This window comes from Gambusia affinis, linkage group LG19, assembly GCF_019740435.1.
Source record: "Gambusia affinis linkage group LG19, SWU_Gaff_1.0, whole genome shotgun sequence".
Classification (NCBI taxonomy): Eukaryota; Metazoa; Chordata; class Actinopteri; order Cyprinodontiformes; family Poeciliidae; genus Gambusia; species Gambusia affinis.
In genome coordinates, this window is record NC_057886.1 from 7,545,916 (window position 1) to 7,564,809 (window position 18,894).

Genomic DNA, 18,894 nt, shown 5'->3' on the forward strand with positions numbered 1-18,894 from the left:
GAGAAACAATATATTGTACATGAAATAAATTAGGGGTTATGAACTGAGACTTTACGTAGGAGTAAATCTAACTAATATGCGTTTAGGAATATAAAAAATGTTCTTTTTAAACTTGCAATGACACTGGCAGTTCTTTTCTGCCTTTTCTATTTGTTTATGTTGCCAGACTAACACCATAGGTTTAATTTCCCCTTGGGCTCCATGAAGTATTTTTTGAATTTGAATATGGCCTAAAACAGTTACACGTTTATGGATCACAAAAGCAGCTTTGGATCAACATAAATGAGAAACCAATTACAGAATAAACTCCAGCTCCGTTTTGGAGTGAATTTGTCATTCCTAAGGTCAGGCCGCCAAAATGTTTTTGACTGCTTTTGGTGTCACAAGCTCTCCCTGAGGCAGACCTTCTTGCCTTTTCCACGCTGGTTTCAAATGCTGTGTTGACTAACTGGTGTCTGCTGGGACGATCGGGGCCTTTTCATCGTCTGGTGGGATGAGTAATCACGCCAGTGGGAGAGTTGTTTACGTGGAGAAGCAGCCAATTGAGTTGGCCAGCCCCGACTATTGCGAGGGAGAAAAAACCCGAATCCCAAAAGGAGGTGAAGAGAAGATGTAGGGCAAGACCAAAACAGGATTTATGGATGGGAAAGTGTCAATCTGGGATCTCTGTCATTGTGTGAAATAATGAAGGGTTATTCCGATACCCTTTAATCGTTTCCAGCTCTCTATTGGTCACCCAGTTCATAATTTAACTTTTAATTTACATTAGTCAAACAGTGATTGATAAGTTAAGTTTGGCACCTTATTAGCTGCCTTCTCTTATTGCTTCCACATAAAGCTAAACCAACTAATTTATAAACGGTATAAATCCTTTATCTTCCTACATGAGTCGTGTCTTCAAGTTTTAGCAAATTGTGCAATTCTAGTTTGAAGTGGTGAACGATACAAGATTTGTTGGTTGTTTTGTGTGTGTGTGTGAGTGTGTGTGTGCGTGCGTGTGTGTGTGTGTGTTCCCACAATGAGTATAAAAACAGTCTAAATTGAGTTATTTGTTGTCATTTTTACAAAATATGTCATCAACGGGTAAAAGAACATTTTAGGAAACTGGTGTAGAAGATTAGGGCAGACTGGATTTCATCATTAAAGATCTATAGTAATTATGTAAAGTGTCAGTCAGCGTGTGTGTGTTGCTGTGAATAAATAAATAAGAGTATCCCTGTGCAATAGTCCAGGACCAAATCTGACGGCCTGGTTTAACATCAGTAGTCAGAGCAAACTCCATCTGGATTTAGTTGCTTCTCATCACAACGTTTTTAAAAAACCTTGTCTATAATAAGAAGCTGGAGTGGAAATCCACACTTCACTTGTGCTTTAATCATCATTTCACAGGTATCGTCAGTGAAATGTCTTTTGTTTCTTTTTTAGAATACATATTTTTGTCATCAGGGGCATTGGATCAGTTTTACAACCAAGCACAGCAATTTCATTCCCATAAATACTGCTTAATAGTTTATTTTTCTTTGCGATGAATGTTTTTTGTGTATAAAATCTGGAAGTAAATAATTATAACATTACTCATGGATTTATGGCTTGTGTTTTGACCTTAGAGTCAAACTTATTAAGGACATAAAACTACATTTCCTTTACGTACGCTAGGAGTAGATTGTAAGAAAATACATTTGCTTGATGAAGTATGAAACTTCCCCTGGACTGCAGGAACGAAACAGCCTTGGGGCAGACGGCTCCTCTTCATAATCAAAACAAGTCGAGTATGAAGGGACAGAAACAATGAAATCGATCTAAAAAAAAAAAAACTGCTGTAAAGAAACACGACCTATTTCTTAAACCTTTAAAGCAAAAGCCACCTTGAAGAATACTGCGTCTTACCGCCTAAGAGCATTTGATTTGTGACAATTTGCAGTTCTGGTGGAGAAACACGACCTTGGGCTGACATTGGAGCAGTCTCCAGTAACTACAGGATATTGAAAAGGGGCACGAGAACTTTTCCACTCGTCCTCTTTTTCTGCGGACACTAGGGTGACCAGACGTCCTCTTTTTCCCGGACATGTCCTACTTTTCAGACCTAAAAAAATGTCCGGGGGAATTTAAAAATCGTTAGGGATTTTGGTCAACTGCCTCAAAACACATTACATAGCTTACAGTGCATTGTGATTACATTGCCACGCCGTTCCACTACTCCATTCCAGGTTTCTTTGTATGGCAAAGAAATCGGTACCAACCAAAAAAGAAGTGTCCTACTTTTCAGAAACCCAAATCTGGTCACCCTAGCGGACATTTTTACTCTAATGTTTGTAAATCTCCAAACACGAGACATTTTTAAGCATGTCATTTGAAATTATTTCCAAATCCGTTAAATTTGTCTTTTCCCCCCTTCTCTTCTCCACCGTTCTAATGCATTATATTTTTGTTTCGTAGACTCTTTTAACCTTTCAACTTGACAGCTAAAGTCACTGTTGGAATCTTTTCCTAAAGGTCAAACAACGCAGCTTGCCTGAACAGTCAGATAGCGCACTTTTAATCTTTGGGGTGTGTGGGCAGCAACTGCCAAGGACCCACCTGTCAGCGCCCCACCTTGGCTTCATCTTTTTAAAACTCTGGCCATCTGGGAAAATCGTGCCTTTGTGTCATCAATGGAGAGTTTCCACAACTCAACTGCAAGTCTGTGAAAGGGGACAAACCCCTCTGTCACATTCTGTGTGCATCTGTGTCGGTGTGGAGTCTCCATCATTTGGGAGACTGAATTAAAATAAATCTACACGAAACACAAACATTTTTTTTTTTCTTTTACTTAAAACCTCAGGATGGATTGTGTGAGTCCGTCTGTGCATGTGGGAGGTGCTGCCGGAGTTATGGGTTACTTTCCTACTATTTTTCATTCGCAGAAGATGTGGGACCATCTGGGTTGGTACTTTTTTGACTTCTAAAATCTATGCTTACAGTAGAAATGGATGAGATTCTGGTACAGATTTAAAGTAGGAAAACCATTCTGTCATTTCCAGTGTTAGCTAAAGATGCTAACCAAAACCTAAAATAATGCAAGCTAGCATTTTCTTAGATAATTCATATTTCAAACTCTCTGGTACAAAGTGCAGACCTTCTGAAAATCATGTTAGTTTTGAACACAGATATATTATATTCAGTTTAATATGGTATGTAGTGTATTTATGCAAAGTCATAGCATTATGCTACATGGCTGTTCACTTCATTGATGATTCATTCAATTTTTCCACTACTCTTAGATATAATACTGACCACAACAGGGGGCTAAAAAATTCCCAAAATGTGATCCGAGAAGACTTATATGGACAACGTCATTTGTAATCTTAGTTGTGGGTACAGGATGTTTATCTCAAAGTAGTGTGTGTATCACCAAGTACAGTTAGACAGCTTCAGTGAGACGTTTGGATTCTATGCAAACCAGTGAAACAAAATTTGAGCCTGAATTAGATTTATTTCACAGGACGTTTTAACCAGAGGTTCTCCGCGTTGGCACAAACGGTACTGCTGTTGCCTTGAATCCGACCCGGAGTCGTTCTGCCTGGAGCGGCAATCAAAAATCGGCTGGGTGGATTTTAAACTGTTGCCGTAATAGCTTTTATTTTTGTTCCAGAATTTTTAGTTTATTTTATGTATTTATTATTTTTTTTTCACTTTGGCCCCGCGTTCCCGGAGGAGCACATCGTCTTTTAACAGAACAATTTCTACTGTCGGAGCACTTCTTCTCTTAACAAATGAAGTCTCTTCGCAGCTAACTCTCCTGTGTGTACTCCTCGTCATGCATTCAATGCTTGGCGTGTCACACCATTTTACCAGGTCTGAAATTTGTTCTTACAGTTTTTATCCACACAAAGAGATCTTTTCAAACCCGCTCAACAGCCTCCATGTCAGAAAGAGGAGAAGGTGACAGAATCTGATATCAGAACCCTTGCTAAAGGAATATGGTAGTTTTTATGAAAGCTGTGAAGTAAAAAAAAAGAAAGAAAGAAAGATAGCTGTTGTAAATGGTACATGTCATATTTTTGTTGAAGGCACGTAGAAGGTAACTAGGAATAATCATAATATCCTGATTGCAGTAAAATCTATAAATATGGTATCGCATTAGGGGTGGGCAATTATTGTTTCGCAGCCTATTATCAGTTATCGTGATACATTCCCTATAATATAAATTTTAATTTATTGCTGACATTGTCAATTTCAATTAACAATGTTAAAAAAAATAAATAAATGTTCATACTGTCAAGATTCATCATTTTACTATTTTCTTCACTGTTTGTTGACTGTAGGCATCAGTAAATACATTGGAAAATGCAGTCACTGTGCACAGATTAGTGATACAAATGGGAATGTTTTTCAGGAGCAGAGTTGGTGTTTGTGGGGCTGTAATTGCTGTGACACACAATCATAGCCAACAGAGTTACCTAAAACAAAATTTATTATGTATTTCCCGGACATTAGAGCGCACCTTACAACAAGCCGCATCTACAAATAAAAAAAATAAAAAAAAAAAGTGGGAACGTGCATATAAAAGCTGCACAGGGCTATAAGCCGCATGGTTCAAAGAATGGGGAAAAAGTAGCGGCTTATAGTCCGAAAAAATAGCTCTTATCGTCACTTTCATTGCTATCATAATAGTGCCGCCAAATGTTGCAACAAAACTTTAAGTCCATGTCGCCTACCCCTACAGTTGCACTTTTGAAATAAACTTTTGATGGACCAATTGAGGTCAAGCATTGCACCAGTCCAGCACACAAAGAGCTTCTCCACGCAGACAGACTTCCAGGTACATGCATGTCCTCTCCAGCGCACACACTTCATCCAGATGGCCCAAGCCAAGGTCAGGCCGTGCATGTGGAAATAGTGAGTGACGTGGCAGAAGTTCCTGAAGACAGTTCACGTGTCTCTGTGTATTTATGCATCCGTGTATTTTATGCAAGGACGGGACACTTGTCCCGACTCGGACACGCGGTGCAGAGGTACAGCTGACCCGGACAGCTGGTGGTTTATCCTTAGCTGGTTACCCGTGGAGGCAGATGACAAGTTGGGATGTAGATAAAAAAAAAAAAAAAGACAGGAAGGTGTGCAGAGGTGTTCAATGAAAGGGCTGGATGAAAACAGAATGAGTAATACAACTGGGGAACCTTTTCCTTTTCAATTATCATTTTATTATTATGTTCACACATTTGGCTCTTTGAATATTTTATGGTAACATTCTATTCCCAAACAGAATGAAATCTGTTGACAATGCCTGGTCTGGTGTTTTTACATGCATACCATTTTCTTTTGCAGAGTTAAACAAAGACGGGGGTAAATTAGGGCTGTGTGATACACAGAAAAAAAAAATAATCACAATTCTACTGCTGAAAACCCTAACCCATTTGTTTCTGACATATTTCTTTGACTAAATTGTAAATTGACTGAGTTTTATATTTATACTGATTAATCAAAACATTTTACACTACAATCACAATCACTAAACATACACGAATACTTAGCTACTCAAGGAATCAAACCCACAACCTTGCGATTGCAAAAATAATTTTAAATTTTTCACACACTAGAATAGATAATCTGACCTAATCCGAGGTTAGAAATTACCATGATGTTGTACTGGGACACAAGTGGTGGGATTTGTTCTTTAAATGCTTTTTGTATTTTTTGAATTTTCGCCAGAGAAGCTCCGTGTAGTTAGTACAATATGAAAACAACGATCAGAGGAAAACAAGTCGGATAAGGAGGTGAAAATAAATTTGAGGAGCTTTGAAAAGCAACAGAGCTTTTCACCACAGGCAATCAAGAATGCTGAGAAAAAGAAGAGACGGGAGCAAATCAGTCAGAGGAAAGGAGTGGCATGATATTCAGGGGAAAAGCAGGAAAGAGATGAATGGTGGGGAAAAAATAGAAGCAAGCTTGGCAAGACTGAGGCAAGGGAGGCTGAATGGCAAAGGAGATTTATATAGGAAGAAAAAAAGATCGAAATGGAGATGAGCTGTCGAGAGAAAAGAAGACATAAAAAGCAAAAAGCCTACTGCAACAAATTGACACTCATTCAAACTGACGCAGCAGAGATAAGTCCATGTCGGAGCAAGCATGACTGGACAAGAATAATCATCACATTTACTGATGTAGCTTCGAACATTTAGCCAGACTCCTCTGAGACCGAACCTAATTAGATGTAGAGACAAGCATTGTGACAGCACAAGAAAGAGCCTGTTACTCAGAGTGCGCGCGTCTCGACGTCATATTTGAACAAATTTGTTTCTCTCTCTCTCTCTCGACAAGATGCGTGCCCAGAAATCTGGTTTAGCTCTGGATAATTTAGCAGGCTTATGCAATTCCGAACCATTTGGACTGGTTAGACTTCCACAGTCACCTCAAAGTCAACTTGACCCAGATCCTGTGCAAAAGTTAATTATTCCTTTCCTAAAATGACGGGGCAAGTTTCAATAACGGTACATTAATCTGTTAATTACCGATTTAAATGCTAAATTCTTGTCTGTATCTTATAAACTAATGTTCATTAAAACTCCTGTGATACAAGCAGAAACAAAACTTATTTTTTGAATCTTATTTAAGGATTAGTTTGCTGCTTGAAATAATGTTAATGTGAGGTGGCTCTAGATATACCGGTACATAAAATCAACATTTATCAACCAATCAAATTAGTTGTATGCAATTCAGAAATAATGATATTATTAATCACATGAAGGTTGGCTGCAATGATTATTATTTCTAAGTCAAAAGACAAAAACAAACATCTTGCTAACGCCACCTCTACCTTTTCACTGGTTAAGAAATTGAATGAAATGGGTGCAAAGACCAGCAATAAGACAGTAAAGTCTTTTTACTTTACTAGTGTTTTTGCTTTGTGGTTTTGCCGCCTCAGTCCCTTTCAAAGTGGAGTAAGAGTCACTTTGGCTCCAACAGCGATTCTGTTTTCCTCTATGTCGCTCCCGAAAACAAAACAAAAAAAAAGTGTTTCACTTGAAGAAAGTCGCTGAGCAGGTCAGAGGTGTGGAAGAAATACTAAAACAAAGATCTTTGCTGGAACTTTATACTGAAATACAGAATAAAATCTGTACTTCCTGAGGTCTACATTGCATTACACACACAGTTTAAACTCAGAGAGAGACGGGATGCAAAAATAATCTATTGCTGTGAAGACAAAAGTATCTCCAGGAAGCAGTACATTTTATTTTATTTTATTTCCCTTTGGGATGAATAAAGTATTTTTTGAATTTGAATTTGGGGTTATTAAGATGCGGCTCAGAGCTTTCCAGTCTTGTGGAATAATGATTCCTATTATTCAATAAGTTCAGAGTAAAGTCTTCACGCAGTGTTTGGCATGGGCAATACGTTTTGGGCCAGACGTTTTTCAGTAGCATTGTGAGCTCAAGACTATGCAAACCAGTTTATTCTAATAAACTAGGAATGAACTGTACAGTTGCAAGAGGCTAAATGACACAAAGAAGTCACCCCTACGTGTCACTGAAGCATGTGTCTTCACAGCAAGAGAGAGAGCGGTCCAATGCTAACGGTTCTGACCTGGCCTGACAGTATTCTCCAAATAGGACAGAATGGCAACGTTTGTCAAGTCCTGCAAGGACAACCATGATTTTGCAACGAGGTGAATTAAATCAACTTCATCACATGGAGCAAGGGCGATGCAGGCCTGTATGCGTTCTTTCTTTTCTTGTTTTTGGGATGGATTCAAATTGTCCATATCTGTTTTGGGGTTTTTTTCCATGATGGGAAATCCACCGTTTCTAAAGTATGCTTAGTGAGAAATCTAAATACACATTATTTATTTGTAGCAATGATAGATCTAAATCCTGTTATGTCAGAACGTATGTTCATTTCACCTTATATGGTGGGTTTGGAATAAAATAATTATTCACAGTATGTTTACTTTTATTAGAAGTTTATTTAATGTTAATCTTACAATGTTTAATCAGTTTATTATATCTTACTCAGGCTTACAGAGTCATTGTTACTCTTTTGCCCTTCACAGTTTGCCTCACTGTGTCAGAAGCCTAGCAACAGGAGATAAGTAAATAATTACAGCAAATAGTTATCATACTTCGAGGGGTGACAGACCAGACCGATTATTAATAGGCGCAGAAGAATATTCTGCCTGAAACTGGTTTTTAACTAAAGACATCATTTTTCTGTGTGTGTGTGTGTGTGTGTGTGTGTGTGTGTGTGTGTGTGCGTGTCTGTTAAATCTGATAAGCTTTTTGGGAACGTTGTCTTGTCGTCGTTCTGTCTGTTACAGCATATATACAGAAGTGATTCCTTTGTTCTAGTTAGATCTCTCGTCTGAGTTCTCCATCTGCACAGATGTAATAAAGCTGTGTTTTGTTCCCTCTTTTTAACAAGGTTTTGTCATAAAGCGTGGTGGTGAGGTGGTGAGGCAGCAAACGGGAACCCAGGGTGTGGTGAAAAATGATATTTAATGAAGGAGATAAATCCACAAAATTCTGGCGGCACGGCTGAGCGGAAGCCAGGGCTCACACCGGTAGCAACAGAATTAACACCGTGGCAAACAAAACAGGCAGACTGAGTGACGCGACAATCAACGAGGACCCGACGAAGACACAGACACACAGGTGACACTAAATACACAGGAGGTAATCAGGGAACGAGACACACCTGGGAAGCAATCAAGGGGAGACAGGACAACATGGAGACTCGGACACACAGGAAAATCAGAATAAACACACAGAAAAATCAGAATAAACACACAGAAAAACACGGAACATGACAGGTTTGGACTTTCTTAATTTTTCACACTCCACATGGGTTAAACAGCAGAGCTGAGTATGTAGTTTGAGGCAATGAAAAACCAAATGCACGCAAACAGGCAGCAAAAATAAACCACCTTCTGAGGTTTATTTATACATATAGGTTTGGAGCATTGCTATACATCAGTTTTGTGGTTTTAAATCTGAACATGGTAAATGTGTTTTATGGGTTTTCTCTTCTCAAATCAGAAAATCAGTTGTGGCACTTTTTATTTTGCTGCTGGTTTGCAGGTGGGCAGTTTCTGGGGAAATTATGAAAGTGAAACTACTGCCAGGTGCAACAAAAGCTCAAAGGTAAATTTGTTTTGCTTTGCAGTCCCTGAAGAGGTTTATTGTGTCCTACTAATAATAGTGTGTGTAAAGGGGATTACCCAGTGTCATAATAAGAATTGTTAAAGCTCAGTACCCATTCTGATAATCAGACTTATATGACAGAAATACAAAATTACCTCAGTGGATAGAAGAATGGAAATTAAGAGGAAACTCAAAAGGAGAAATTGTGCTTCTCCAATTGCATCTTCTCTTCATAATAATTGTAATAATAAATAATTTTACACCTAAAATCCTGAATAATCAATAAGTCAGCTGTTCTCTACAGAGCACTTTGCTTTATGACTGCCGGTTTTCTGGTGCTCCTAACGCCCAGATCTTTTAGTTGTAAGACTACTTTAACCTGTGATAAAGTCTATTGCTAATGTGGCTTTTCCTGTCTTTACTATTTTCTCCTACTACTCTCCATGTATATATTATTAGCAATTCCTGCTCAGATTAAGGGTATACTCTCTTTGTTTTGTTTGCATTGAAAGCAGGCTTACTGTTCATGTTTCCTGTATGAATCCAATGTCCTCCTGTCCCAGTAGTTCTGTATTTCTCTTCTGTCTTTCCTTCCTGTCACACTCACCACTCATCCTAAGCCAGGTTCTGTTCAAGAGTGGTTCCTCTCAAACAACAGCGAAATGTTTGCCAATCAGAGCCAGGAGAAGTGTGTCTTAGCGCTGTGAAAAAACCTCATGTATGTGCTGCTAAATATGCTAATGGCAGAGAAGTAACTCACCGTTACAGCATAATCTTCTATGCACCGTCATCGGTGGCTATGCTAACTAGCCTCAGCATTTGTGACAGGCTCTGCTGACAGGTTGGAGCGCAGCAGAGAGCAAGTGGGAGGCTGTGAGCAGTGCACACAAGCATGATTGACAGCCGGAGGGACCCTCCTCCTGGCTCTGATTGGTTGTTTCTGACAAAATGGAGCATTTCTGCAGTAAGTGTTGGGAGCTCTGGCAGAAGAGCTCCATTATTTCCACAGATTCTCTTATATGCCACAATGTCACCTTTAACAAATAGGTAAAATACATATTTTGATAAAATATACATGCTGCAGCATTAAGTCCTAGAAGATTAAATTTATTGTGAACCAGTGCTAAATAAATGGAATAAATTGCAACAAAACCTTCGTTTTGTTTTTTGTTTTTTTTATCTTTGAAGGAGATGAAGTGGAGTGAGCTGGATTCCATCTCCATAGGAGTAACACCTGAACCAATGCAGGAAACATCCAGCTTCATTAAATCTCCCCTCAGGTCCACAAACAGCCCCAGCCTCTGAACTACAGGAGAAACTCTCCTGTGTGCAGCTCCTCGCGTTTCAGCATCAGGCTCCACTAATGGCTACTTCCCCGCACCACAGCAGGTTCGACAGACAATAGAAAGACGAGGCTACGCTTCCCTGAATTTCCCCAAGTGAAATAAAGCGTTTTGTGAAAGCGAGATCCATTGGTAATATATCTCTTAGGATTGTCTGTTTAACCTCCAAATGTCGGGGGAGGGGGGGGGGGGGGAAGATGAGGGATGTTTTTGTTTTTTTTCAGTTTGTATTTAGTGGGACACCTTGCAGCATCTTGGCGATATTAACTGAACAGAAGGTGAACCCTGCCACCTGGTGGACAGATAAAACACTGACAACTAACAACACAAGTGGGCTAGAAAGTCTTCATTTTCCAACACCTTATGTGAAATAGTCTCAACATTTGTGTGTATGTGTTCATGTACCTCCTCTATGCATGCATGACAACATGAAGTAGACTAAACAAACAATGCTTTTGATTTGAAGACAGTCAAGACAATCAACATCTACCAGTCTATAAACGTACAAAACTATTTGCAACACAAAGAAACAAACAAAGCCAAGGATTTGGAGAGGCCTAGTTAAAGTTAGGACTTAAGTCACATTGATATGTTGTGGTCTATTCTTAAGCTTCCCTCTCAAAAGACAGGAAAGCTGTGGCTACATTAAAAATCTGGCAAAGAAAAACAGGCTAAATTTTCTCCAGTGATGTAAAATGTTTATTGGTATACACACAAAGAAAATATGCATTCTTTCATTTGATTAGATTATCTTATTTCATCAAAGTACTTGTGAATCGGCATTTAAAACCTACTGAGAATCACTGCATTTGACAACACAACAAAAAGGAGTTTCAACAACCTTAACTCATAAATAGATTTACAAAGAAATACCAAGAAAAACCAAAACCACATTACCCAAACAAGACAAAGTGCAGAAATACATAACACTGTTTTTTTCTTAAATAAATTGGTAAACAATACCGATAAATATCTGGTGCAATCTGCAATTTCACAGGACGGCTAGCAGCAAGCGACAACGTACACCGGCGGGAGAAAGGACGACTTGTTCAGAGATACATTTCAGCGGTCGGGTTGGTGTGTCAGTAAGCTGGAGAGCAGGTGGGGAACTCTCAAGTTCTCCTGGAGCATTTGCGTCCTGATGCAGGAGAGCAAGACTAGAATGGCCGACCCCAGTGGCTGCTGGGACAGTGAGAGTGGAAGGTTTGTTTATTGCACGAGAACATGAAGCTTAATGCTGGTTTAGACCCTCGGAGATTCTTGCTTCTCGATACTGTGCTCGTTGTTTGTGTTCATGCAGAAAACGTGCATGAACACAAACGTGTTCATGCACGTTTGTGTTCATGCACCTTTTTCTTTCACAACACAAAGAGAAAGGTTCTAAAAAAACCCTAAAGCCTGCCGTCTAAAGATGTCTACAACGCCCCTCCCGCACTAATTGGCACCCCTGCTAAGGATATTTAAAAAGACTAGAAACTAATTAATCTTTTATCGCAGCAGAATAATTTTACTTTAGTTTTAGTACATTTACTCAGTGTAGAACATTTAGAAATATCCCTTAGCTATTTGTAGATCAGGAACTTTAACTACCACAACATGACAAAGGCTAAATTCTCTTCAGAATGGGAAAGGCAAGAGAGCAGGTTTAAGAAAGGCAGATCTTGAAAGGTTTGTAAATAACAGAGTTTAGGTATTCTCTGCTAAAGCAATAATTAAAAAGGTAAAAACACGGTGAGAAATATAGTAAAGGAGTTGAAAGAGAGTTGTCGCCACGTTTCCTTGGCAACCGTAAGTCGTGATCTACATGCCAATCAGTCACCTTGGAGGCATCCCAGGAAAAGAGCTTCCAACCTTTACAAACGTAAGGAAGTGGAGTTTGCACGAAGCTGTGGCGAATTTATCACGAGTTGTGTCTTCGGTTCAGATGGGATAGTGATTAAAGATGAACTAAATGGTGAAGACAAAAACTCCTGGTGGATGAATATTTGGGTCGGACTATCGGACAATCTGAAATATCCGAAGATTTGAATTGAAAATCTGGCAAGTTTTATTGGCAGAAAACTGAAATGGAGCCAACATTGGGTAGCTGTGCAGAACGATGACGAGGAGAATTCGGCCACAGAAACAAAATAATCTTTCTTCCAAGGCCATCTAAGCCCTGAGACGTAAATCCTATAAAATAAAAACAAAAAACTAAATTGTGGGGTGATGAGCAAAGAGGAAAGGATGGAAACCATGTCCAATTACCCAACAAGGGTTCTTCAAACATAGGGGTCAAGAGTGGCTAATGGGGTTTTGCTAAAAACTCCCAATTCCCAATCGATTTCTTTTGAGTTTGAGAATATTTCTGCTTCAATGAAAGATCAATTTACTTCCTGTCATTTTACCCAGGGTAGCGATAAGTGTGTGGACGGGCGCTGTGTTGTACTCAAAGCGGTACATCCAGTGTGTTATCGTGTTATACGATAAGATTGTAGAGGGTGTTGCTTTGTGCACTAGACGTGTAATTCATACCATTATATCCTATTTGTTATACAAGTACTAAGTCAACTTTAAACAGCCTTATGGAGTCTGAGAGTCCAGACGGTAGTTAGGCAGAGGGGGATGAAGGCACAGAGGTGTGCTGGAGTTCAAACACACTCTGGTGGCTGTTAAAGGAATCAAGCAGGTTATTGTTGAGAGAGCAGGATGCCATTTTTTAAAGAAAACTCTTCATATAATGTACTGAACACAAGAAAATGGAAAAATATGGAGTCATGTCTACAGAGGAAAATGTTTAAGTCAGCTGTTATTATGATTCCTCAACAACCTATTGAGTGTCAACAAAATGAAAAATATAAATCAAAAGAGATTACAGACATACAAAGAAATGTTGATTGGACATAAACTAAAGGCTAACGAACAGGAACAAGGTGCAAATATAGAAATGTGACCGACTTAAAGTCATAATGACTTTACCAAATATTATAAATACGTTTAAAGAATTAACTCTAGCGATGAACAACATAGTCAAGAGTAATTTAACACTTAATTTTCAATGGAAAATTTGTTTCAGAGTAAAACTTTCAGGGATTTTGATTAATTTATCTATTACAAAGACATGAAGATTTTATTAGGTTATTCTTCATTTTATACTGAGAGTAAATATCAGAATCTGCTTCCTACATTAACTGATTAAATATACATTCTCATTTTTTCTCATTTTCATATCAGACAATGACAACTTAGGTGAATTTTTTTTAAAAAATACAGTGTGCAAATGAAAATTGTATTCATTGAGGGGGAAAAAAATGGTTATCCAAACCAAGCCGGTTTTATGTGAAAATGTAACTGTATTGATTAAATGCTGTGTTTGTGTTCGCTTCAATTTCACAAATCGCACAAAGACCAAAAACATAGAAGTGTTGCCTCTGCTGTCAAATCACTGGCGTGCTGTAAAATCTCAGATGTGAAAAATATTGCCCTCTGAAGTCGGTGGTCACTTGATATGCAGGAAGAATGAGAAACAAAGAATTAAAAGAGATCAGCAACACTGAAAGAGACCTGCAGGACGCCGGGCAGCTCCGTCAACCGGTTAGAGGTTTCTTCCACCTTTGATGACGTTGCCTCCGGGCGGGGCGATGTGAATGGAGTCGAGGATCGGTCGAAGGATTTGGCCGAACGGTCTGGAGATGGGACAAAAGAGATTTAGTTTGAAATAATAATAATAAAAAATAAAAAATACATTTTCTGTAACAAACTAAGAACAATGACTCTCTCGCTGAAATTAAACTTTATAATTCATGGTTCATCACATCAGAACCCATTTAAACGTCTTGAGATTAAGTTGAAGTAAATTTTAAGAAATGCAGACTCTCTGTTTACTCATTTTAAGTGACGGAAAGTCGAGAAAGAGAGATAGAGAGAGGTAAAAAGAAACTGTTTGGATTTCAACCCATAACTCATGTTATTTCACTACAGTCACATCATGAGACACTTTAAGTCAGGGGTCTCAAACTCCAGTCCTCGAGGGCCACAGTCCTGCCACCTTTAGATGTGCCTCTGCTGCACCACACCTGAATAGAATAATTAAGGCTCTGGAGAACTGATCTACACAAGATGGAGGTAATTAAGCCATTTCATTCCAGTGTTTTGTACCTATTGGACTTCTAAAAACTGCTGGACAGCGACCCTCGAGGACTGGAGTTTGAGAGCCCTGCTTTAAATTGACTGAACTCTGAGAGATTTTTTTTCCCATTTACACATTTGATGATTAAAATCTGCATTTATGTGTCTCAAATGAACATCTACCCCACACACACACACACCCACACACACACGCACACACACACACTCATTCATTGATTCATTATCTACACTGCTTATCTCTGGAGGGTTAAAGGGTGGCTGGTCTCCATCTACAGGACCAGTAAGAACATGGACACATCATGCAAAAAGAATCTGTGCTCCGAATCGAACCAGGGATCCAACTTCCAAGTTGATTTAATTTTGGCTTTCGGAAAATGAATGCTGCAACATTTACGAAAACATTACCAATGGAAATCCCTAAATATACCTTTGACATGTTTACTTTCCTCACCTTTAAAGGCGCTGAAAGTGGAATTGAGCTCCTTATTGACTTCATTTTACAAATTTTCTAACTTGGTTTTGTTAATGTTTTAGAATAAACTCTCTATACTCAGCTTATCTGAATTTTGTCTGTTCTCCTGGCTTGATTGCTGTCTTTTGTTAAACAAAAATACCAATTGCTCCTGTTCTATAATTTAAAGTGAATAAAAAAAATCTTAACACAGCTAAACAAGTTGCATATGAACTAATGCTGTCTTGTAAACATTTTCCGTATCGTAACTTTCCTTAAATAATGGCCCAAGTCATTTTTGCCAAAATTGATTTTGAAGACAAAAAAAAAGAAAATCACCACTTCTTTTTTTCTAAAAGATGTCTTGGGCAAAAAAATTTTTTTTTTTAAACTCAGCAAAAAAATTGCACAAACTGTTATTTTAGGAAGGTGACAATATACAATGTGTGTAAAATGGAGTGTTACATATAAATAGTTACATATAATTGGCTTTTTGAATCCAGTAAGAGAAGCTTCGGGTCCTGTCCGTAGCTGGAAGCAGATCACGCTGAATCTGTGTCTCAGCTGTGACTGGCCTTGTGACTGAACCAAAACTGTGTCACAAGTTTGACTATTAATGACAACAAAACTCCCCTCAAACCGCCATGTCACTCCAGGAGAATGAATCAGGTCTGTTCACAACTCAAAACTGTTTGCTTGCTCCAGTCTCGTGGAAATTGTCATCACGCCTGAGGCTCGCTGCTCTGGAACCCGGTCACTCACGTGGCGAGGACCTCTGATGGCAGGTCTGTGATGTACGACGGGATGGTCCTGCCGGTCAGGAACTGGGCCACCTCGTTGGTGAACGTGTTGCAGTTGTGCTCAAACAGACGATACCTGTCGCCTCTGAGCAAACAGACAAGAAAAGGGTTTGAGATTTATCATCTGGGTGCTGGAGCCACGACTGAACCAAAAATAGCTTCGCTGCGAAAGAGGACAGACGCCCCCGGGACCTGTAAGTTGTTTCTCCGAGAGAGGAGAGGTAGTCCATGAAGATCTCCTCTGTCACTTCGGTCTCGCCCAGCTCCACCACCGTGTCTGGATTCCCCAGCATCGTCCCTCCCTGACATAAAGCACACAGAGAAAAGTGTTTTGAAACTGAAATACCACGGGAACAACACTCTGCTCATTTATTTTTGTATTTTTGTATTTTTTCTCAGGGCAAAACTAAAAGCTACTTTGTCGGACGTGTAAACACATCAATAATTAGCTGCAGCGGGGAAGACGGTACTTATCACAACCATAAACATAAACAGCTGTGAAGTGTTAATGTCATGTGAGAACAGAATTTTTTTTTCTCTCGTTCATTTTCACTTTGCCCCTATGGGTCTCGTCTTTCTGCGCTCTTTAAAAATAGAATAGAATTCAAAAATGTTGCCATTGAATTTTATGCATCTACATTTTTTTTTTTAGAACTAATGACATTATCAGCTTCAATCATGTTTTCCATGTCATATTGTATCTATGAAAGTTGGATTTTATTGGTGGCATTTAGACTCTGCATGGTAATTTTATTTTTTTAAAAAGCACAAAAAAAGCATTCTGATTAACCATATTTTTTGTGCAATATTTTTAAAAAGCTGCCAAAAAGTACCTTTTTCCCCCCCATTAATATAAAAAGCAGAAGATTTACAGATTTACTCTCAAGAAAAACACATTAACTGAGTGAAAAACAGTAAAACAAAAACCAAGAGGAAAAAGTTATTTAAAATTAATCTCATTGTGATGGTAAGAAAAACAAAAACAACACACAGGCCAGCAAGAGGTCATGGCATTTGTTTCAAAACAGCCACAGTTATGCAAAATGACATTTAAAATTTGGATGTTCAAGTTTAAAATGTGCAATTGAACATAAGCTGTTGTATCTCTAAATCTTAATTACAAAGGCTCGGCCGAAAGTAAGCCATCTTCTATCTTCCACATATAAACAGGGACTAATATTGTTGCCTAGCGCCATTTATTTGCTTCCTGGGTAAAAACCCTTCAAATAGTTTCAGCTGCAAAAATAATTTTTAAAAATTTTAATTCGGTGGGGGTAAAAAAAGTTACGTTGAAGAGATTTATATTTAGTTTATAACAGTTAATAATTGAACTCAATTACTTCTTTACTGTATAACATTTCTCTTAGCTATTCTTTAAAATAAGAAAGACAAGAAAACATGCCATTTTGATAAGGCAGATGTGTGTTGGTCCTCATTAGTCAGGAAGTTAGACACTTGTTCATATCTACAGTAACAGCAGTAAGTTGAAAGTTTATGATAAGCCAAGCTGTGAACAGAAGGGGCTCGGGTTTATCTTGCTACAGCATACAGTGAGCAGGGTGACTAAAAGGGAGGGTAAAAACTCTCTGAATCTCACTGTTAGAAGCTGCAAATCTATCTTACCGGTGAACAGCTAGAGATGCCCTCCCCTCCAAAGAAGAACTCATCACCATATGCCACTATAGCTGTGTGCCTGCAAGAAATAAGCCAAGCCAATCCAAGTCACAGACTGCAGAAACCTAGCAATCTATCCAGATTTTGCAATGCTCTTTTAGTTACTGCCCTAGATGGGGTAGCTATATTTCAGAGCATACAGTATTTCTACGATTCAGGAAGTCAGACTCACCATATACCATCCAGCTGTTTACCTGCAACAACAAGGAGATGGTTAGTGACGATAGGAGACAGCAGACCCATTTTTACTGAATCTGAAGAGCCGGTTTAAACCAATGACAATCCCTGTTCCCATGATATAATATACAACTACTAACAGTCAGGATTTTGATAAACTGGAAAAATAATACTAAGACCTGTAAAGTTAAAATATATTACTCACATATTGTCCCTTTTCGGCCATTCTGCATCTGCTATTTTTTATTATAATTGTTTAATACCAACTTACCCAACATAATAGGACTAAGGCTGCGAGCCATTCCTCTTGACAGGTCGTAAATATACAGTTGAACATTGTACCGAGGTATATTTTTATCCATTACTTCAACTCTAAATTTTCTGGGGTTTTTCTCGGTTAGCTGTACTGCAGACCCTTAAACGGTACAGATGACGGGGAGGAGTTAACAGCAGGGTGATGTCATTACGTCTGCTGACTTCCGCTTTTGTCACTGTCAAAATAAAACTAATCACTACGGAGAAAGAGGAGACGTTACATCAAGATTAGTTTTTAAAAGAACATGTACTTTTACGTTGAAGGTTAATGACACATTTTTCTGTTTTACATGAACAGTGTTTTTGTGACTTGACACTATTTTTAGCCTAACATCACGATTAGGGCTCAAAGATAGTCATATGATAGCAAAGTAAAAAAATAAAATAAAATCGATATTCTCAGCTGACAGACGGTGGCTTTTATCTAAATTATTTGAATTAAAACACTGCTTAAAAAGGATAGAAAATGCAATCTCAATTTAGATAGAAAACTAATATTTGTGCAAAAGAAACATTCCCATTTCAAAGATTGTTCTATTTTCTAAAACAATATGCTGTTGTTATTTCATCTTTATCATTGTTAAACTTGTCTTTGGGATGTCATGTGATAGATCATCATAAAGGGTTGCATGATTTTGAAGTGGAAGATAAAGGATAAATGGATGGTGGAAGGTGAACCCTGCTCCAGTTTTCCAATCAACTCTGACCCGCTTCCACGTCCCTGCTGAAGTCAACAGCATGATGCAGCCACCACTATGTTTTACTTGAGCTGTGAATCTGTGCAGCTCTTCTAGGGTTACTATGGGACTTCTGGTAGTTTCTCTTACTAATTCTGTATTTTCCTTACCTGTCTATCTTAACAACTTTCGCCAAAAATCATGTACGTCTTC

The 18,894-nt window shown here is 38.6% G+C and overlaps 1 protein-coding gene and 1 long non-coding RNA gene across 3 annotated transcripts; one reads left to right on the plus strand and one right to left on the minus strand.

Annotated features, from left to right (window-relative positions):
• The first annotated feature begins 8,260 nt into the window (after positions 1 to 8,260).
• On the plus strand, positions 8,261 to 10,747 carry LOC122822255. 2 transcript variants are annotated; one of them, XR_006369122.1, is made up of 4 exons: positions 8,261 to 8,627; positions 9,054 to 9,116; positions 10,305 to 10,591; positions 10,684 to 10,747. It is a non-coding gene; the product is annotated as an uncharacterized LOC122822255 (long non-coding RNA). The 2 variants fall into 2 exon arrangements; XR_006369121.1 differs by lacking the exon at positions 8,261 to 8,627 and adding an exon at positions 8,743 to 8,785.
• Positions 10,748 to 13,230: 2,483 nt separating this feature from the next.
• desi1a (desumoylating isopeptidase 1a) lies at positions 13,231 to 18,126 on the minus strand. Its single transcript, XM_044100768.1, has 7 exons — positions 17,961 to 18,126; positions 17,685 to 17,706; positions 17,462 to 17,531; positions 16,031 to 16,140; positions 15,801 to 15,923; positions 14,051 to 14,124; positions 13,231 to 13,940 (listed from the first exon to the last, which is right to left on the minus strand). Exons 1-7 carry the CDS (start codon positions 18,049 to 18,051, stop codon positions 13,876 to 13,878), a joined length of 555 nt encoding a protein of 184 aa, XP_043956703.1. The 5' UTR covers positions 18,052 to 18,126; the 3' UTR covers positions 13,231 to 13,875.
• Positions 18,127 to 18,894: the final 768 nt, after the last annotated feature.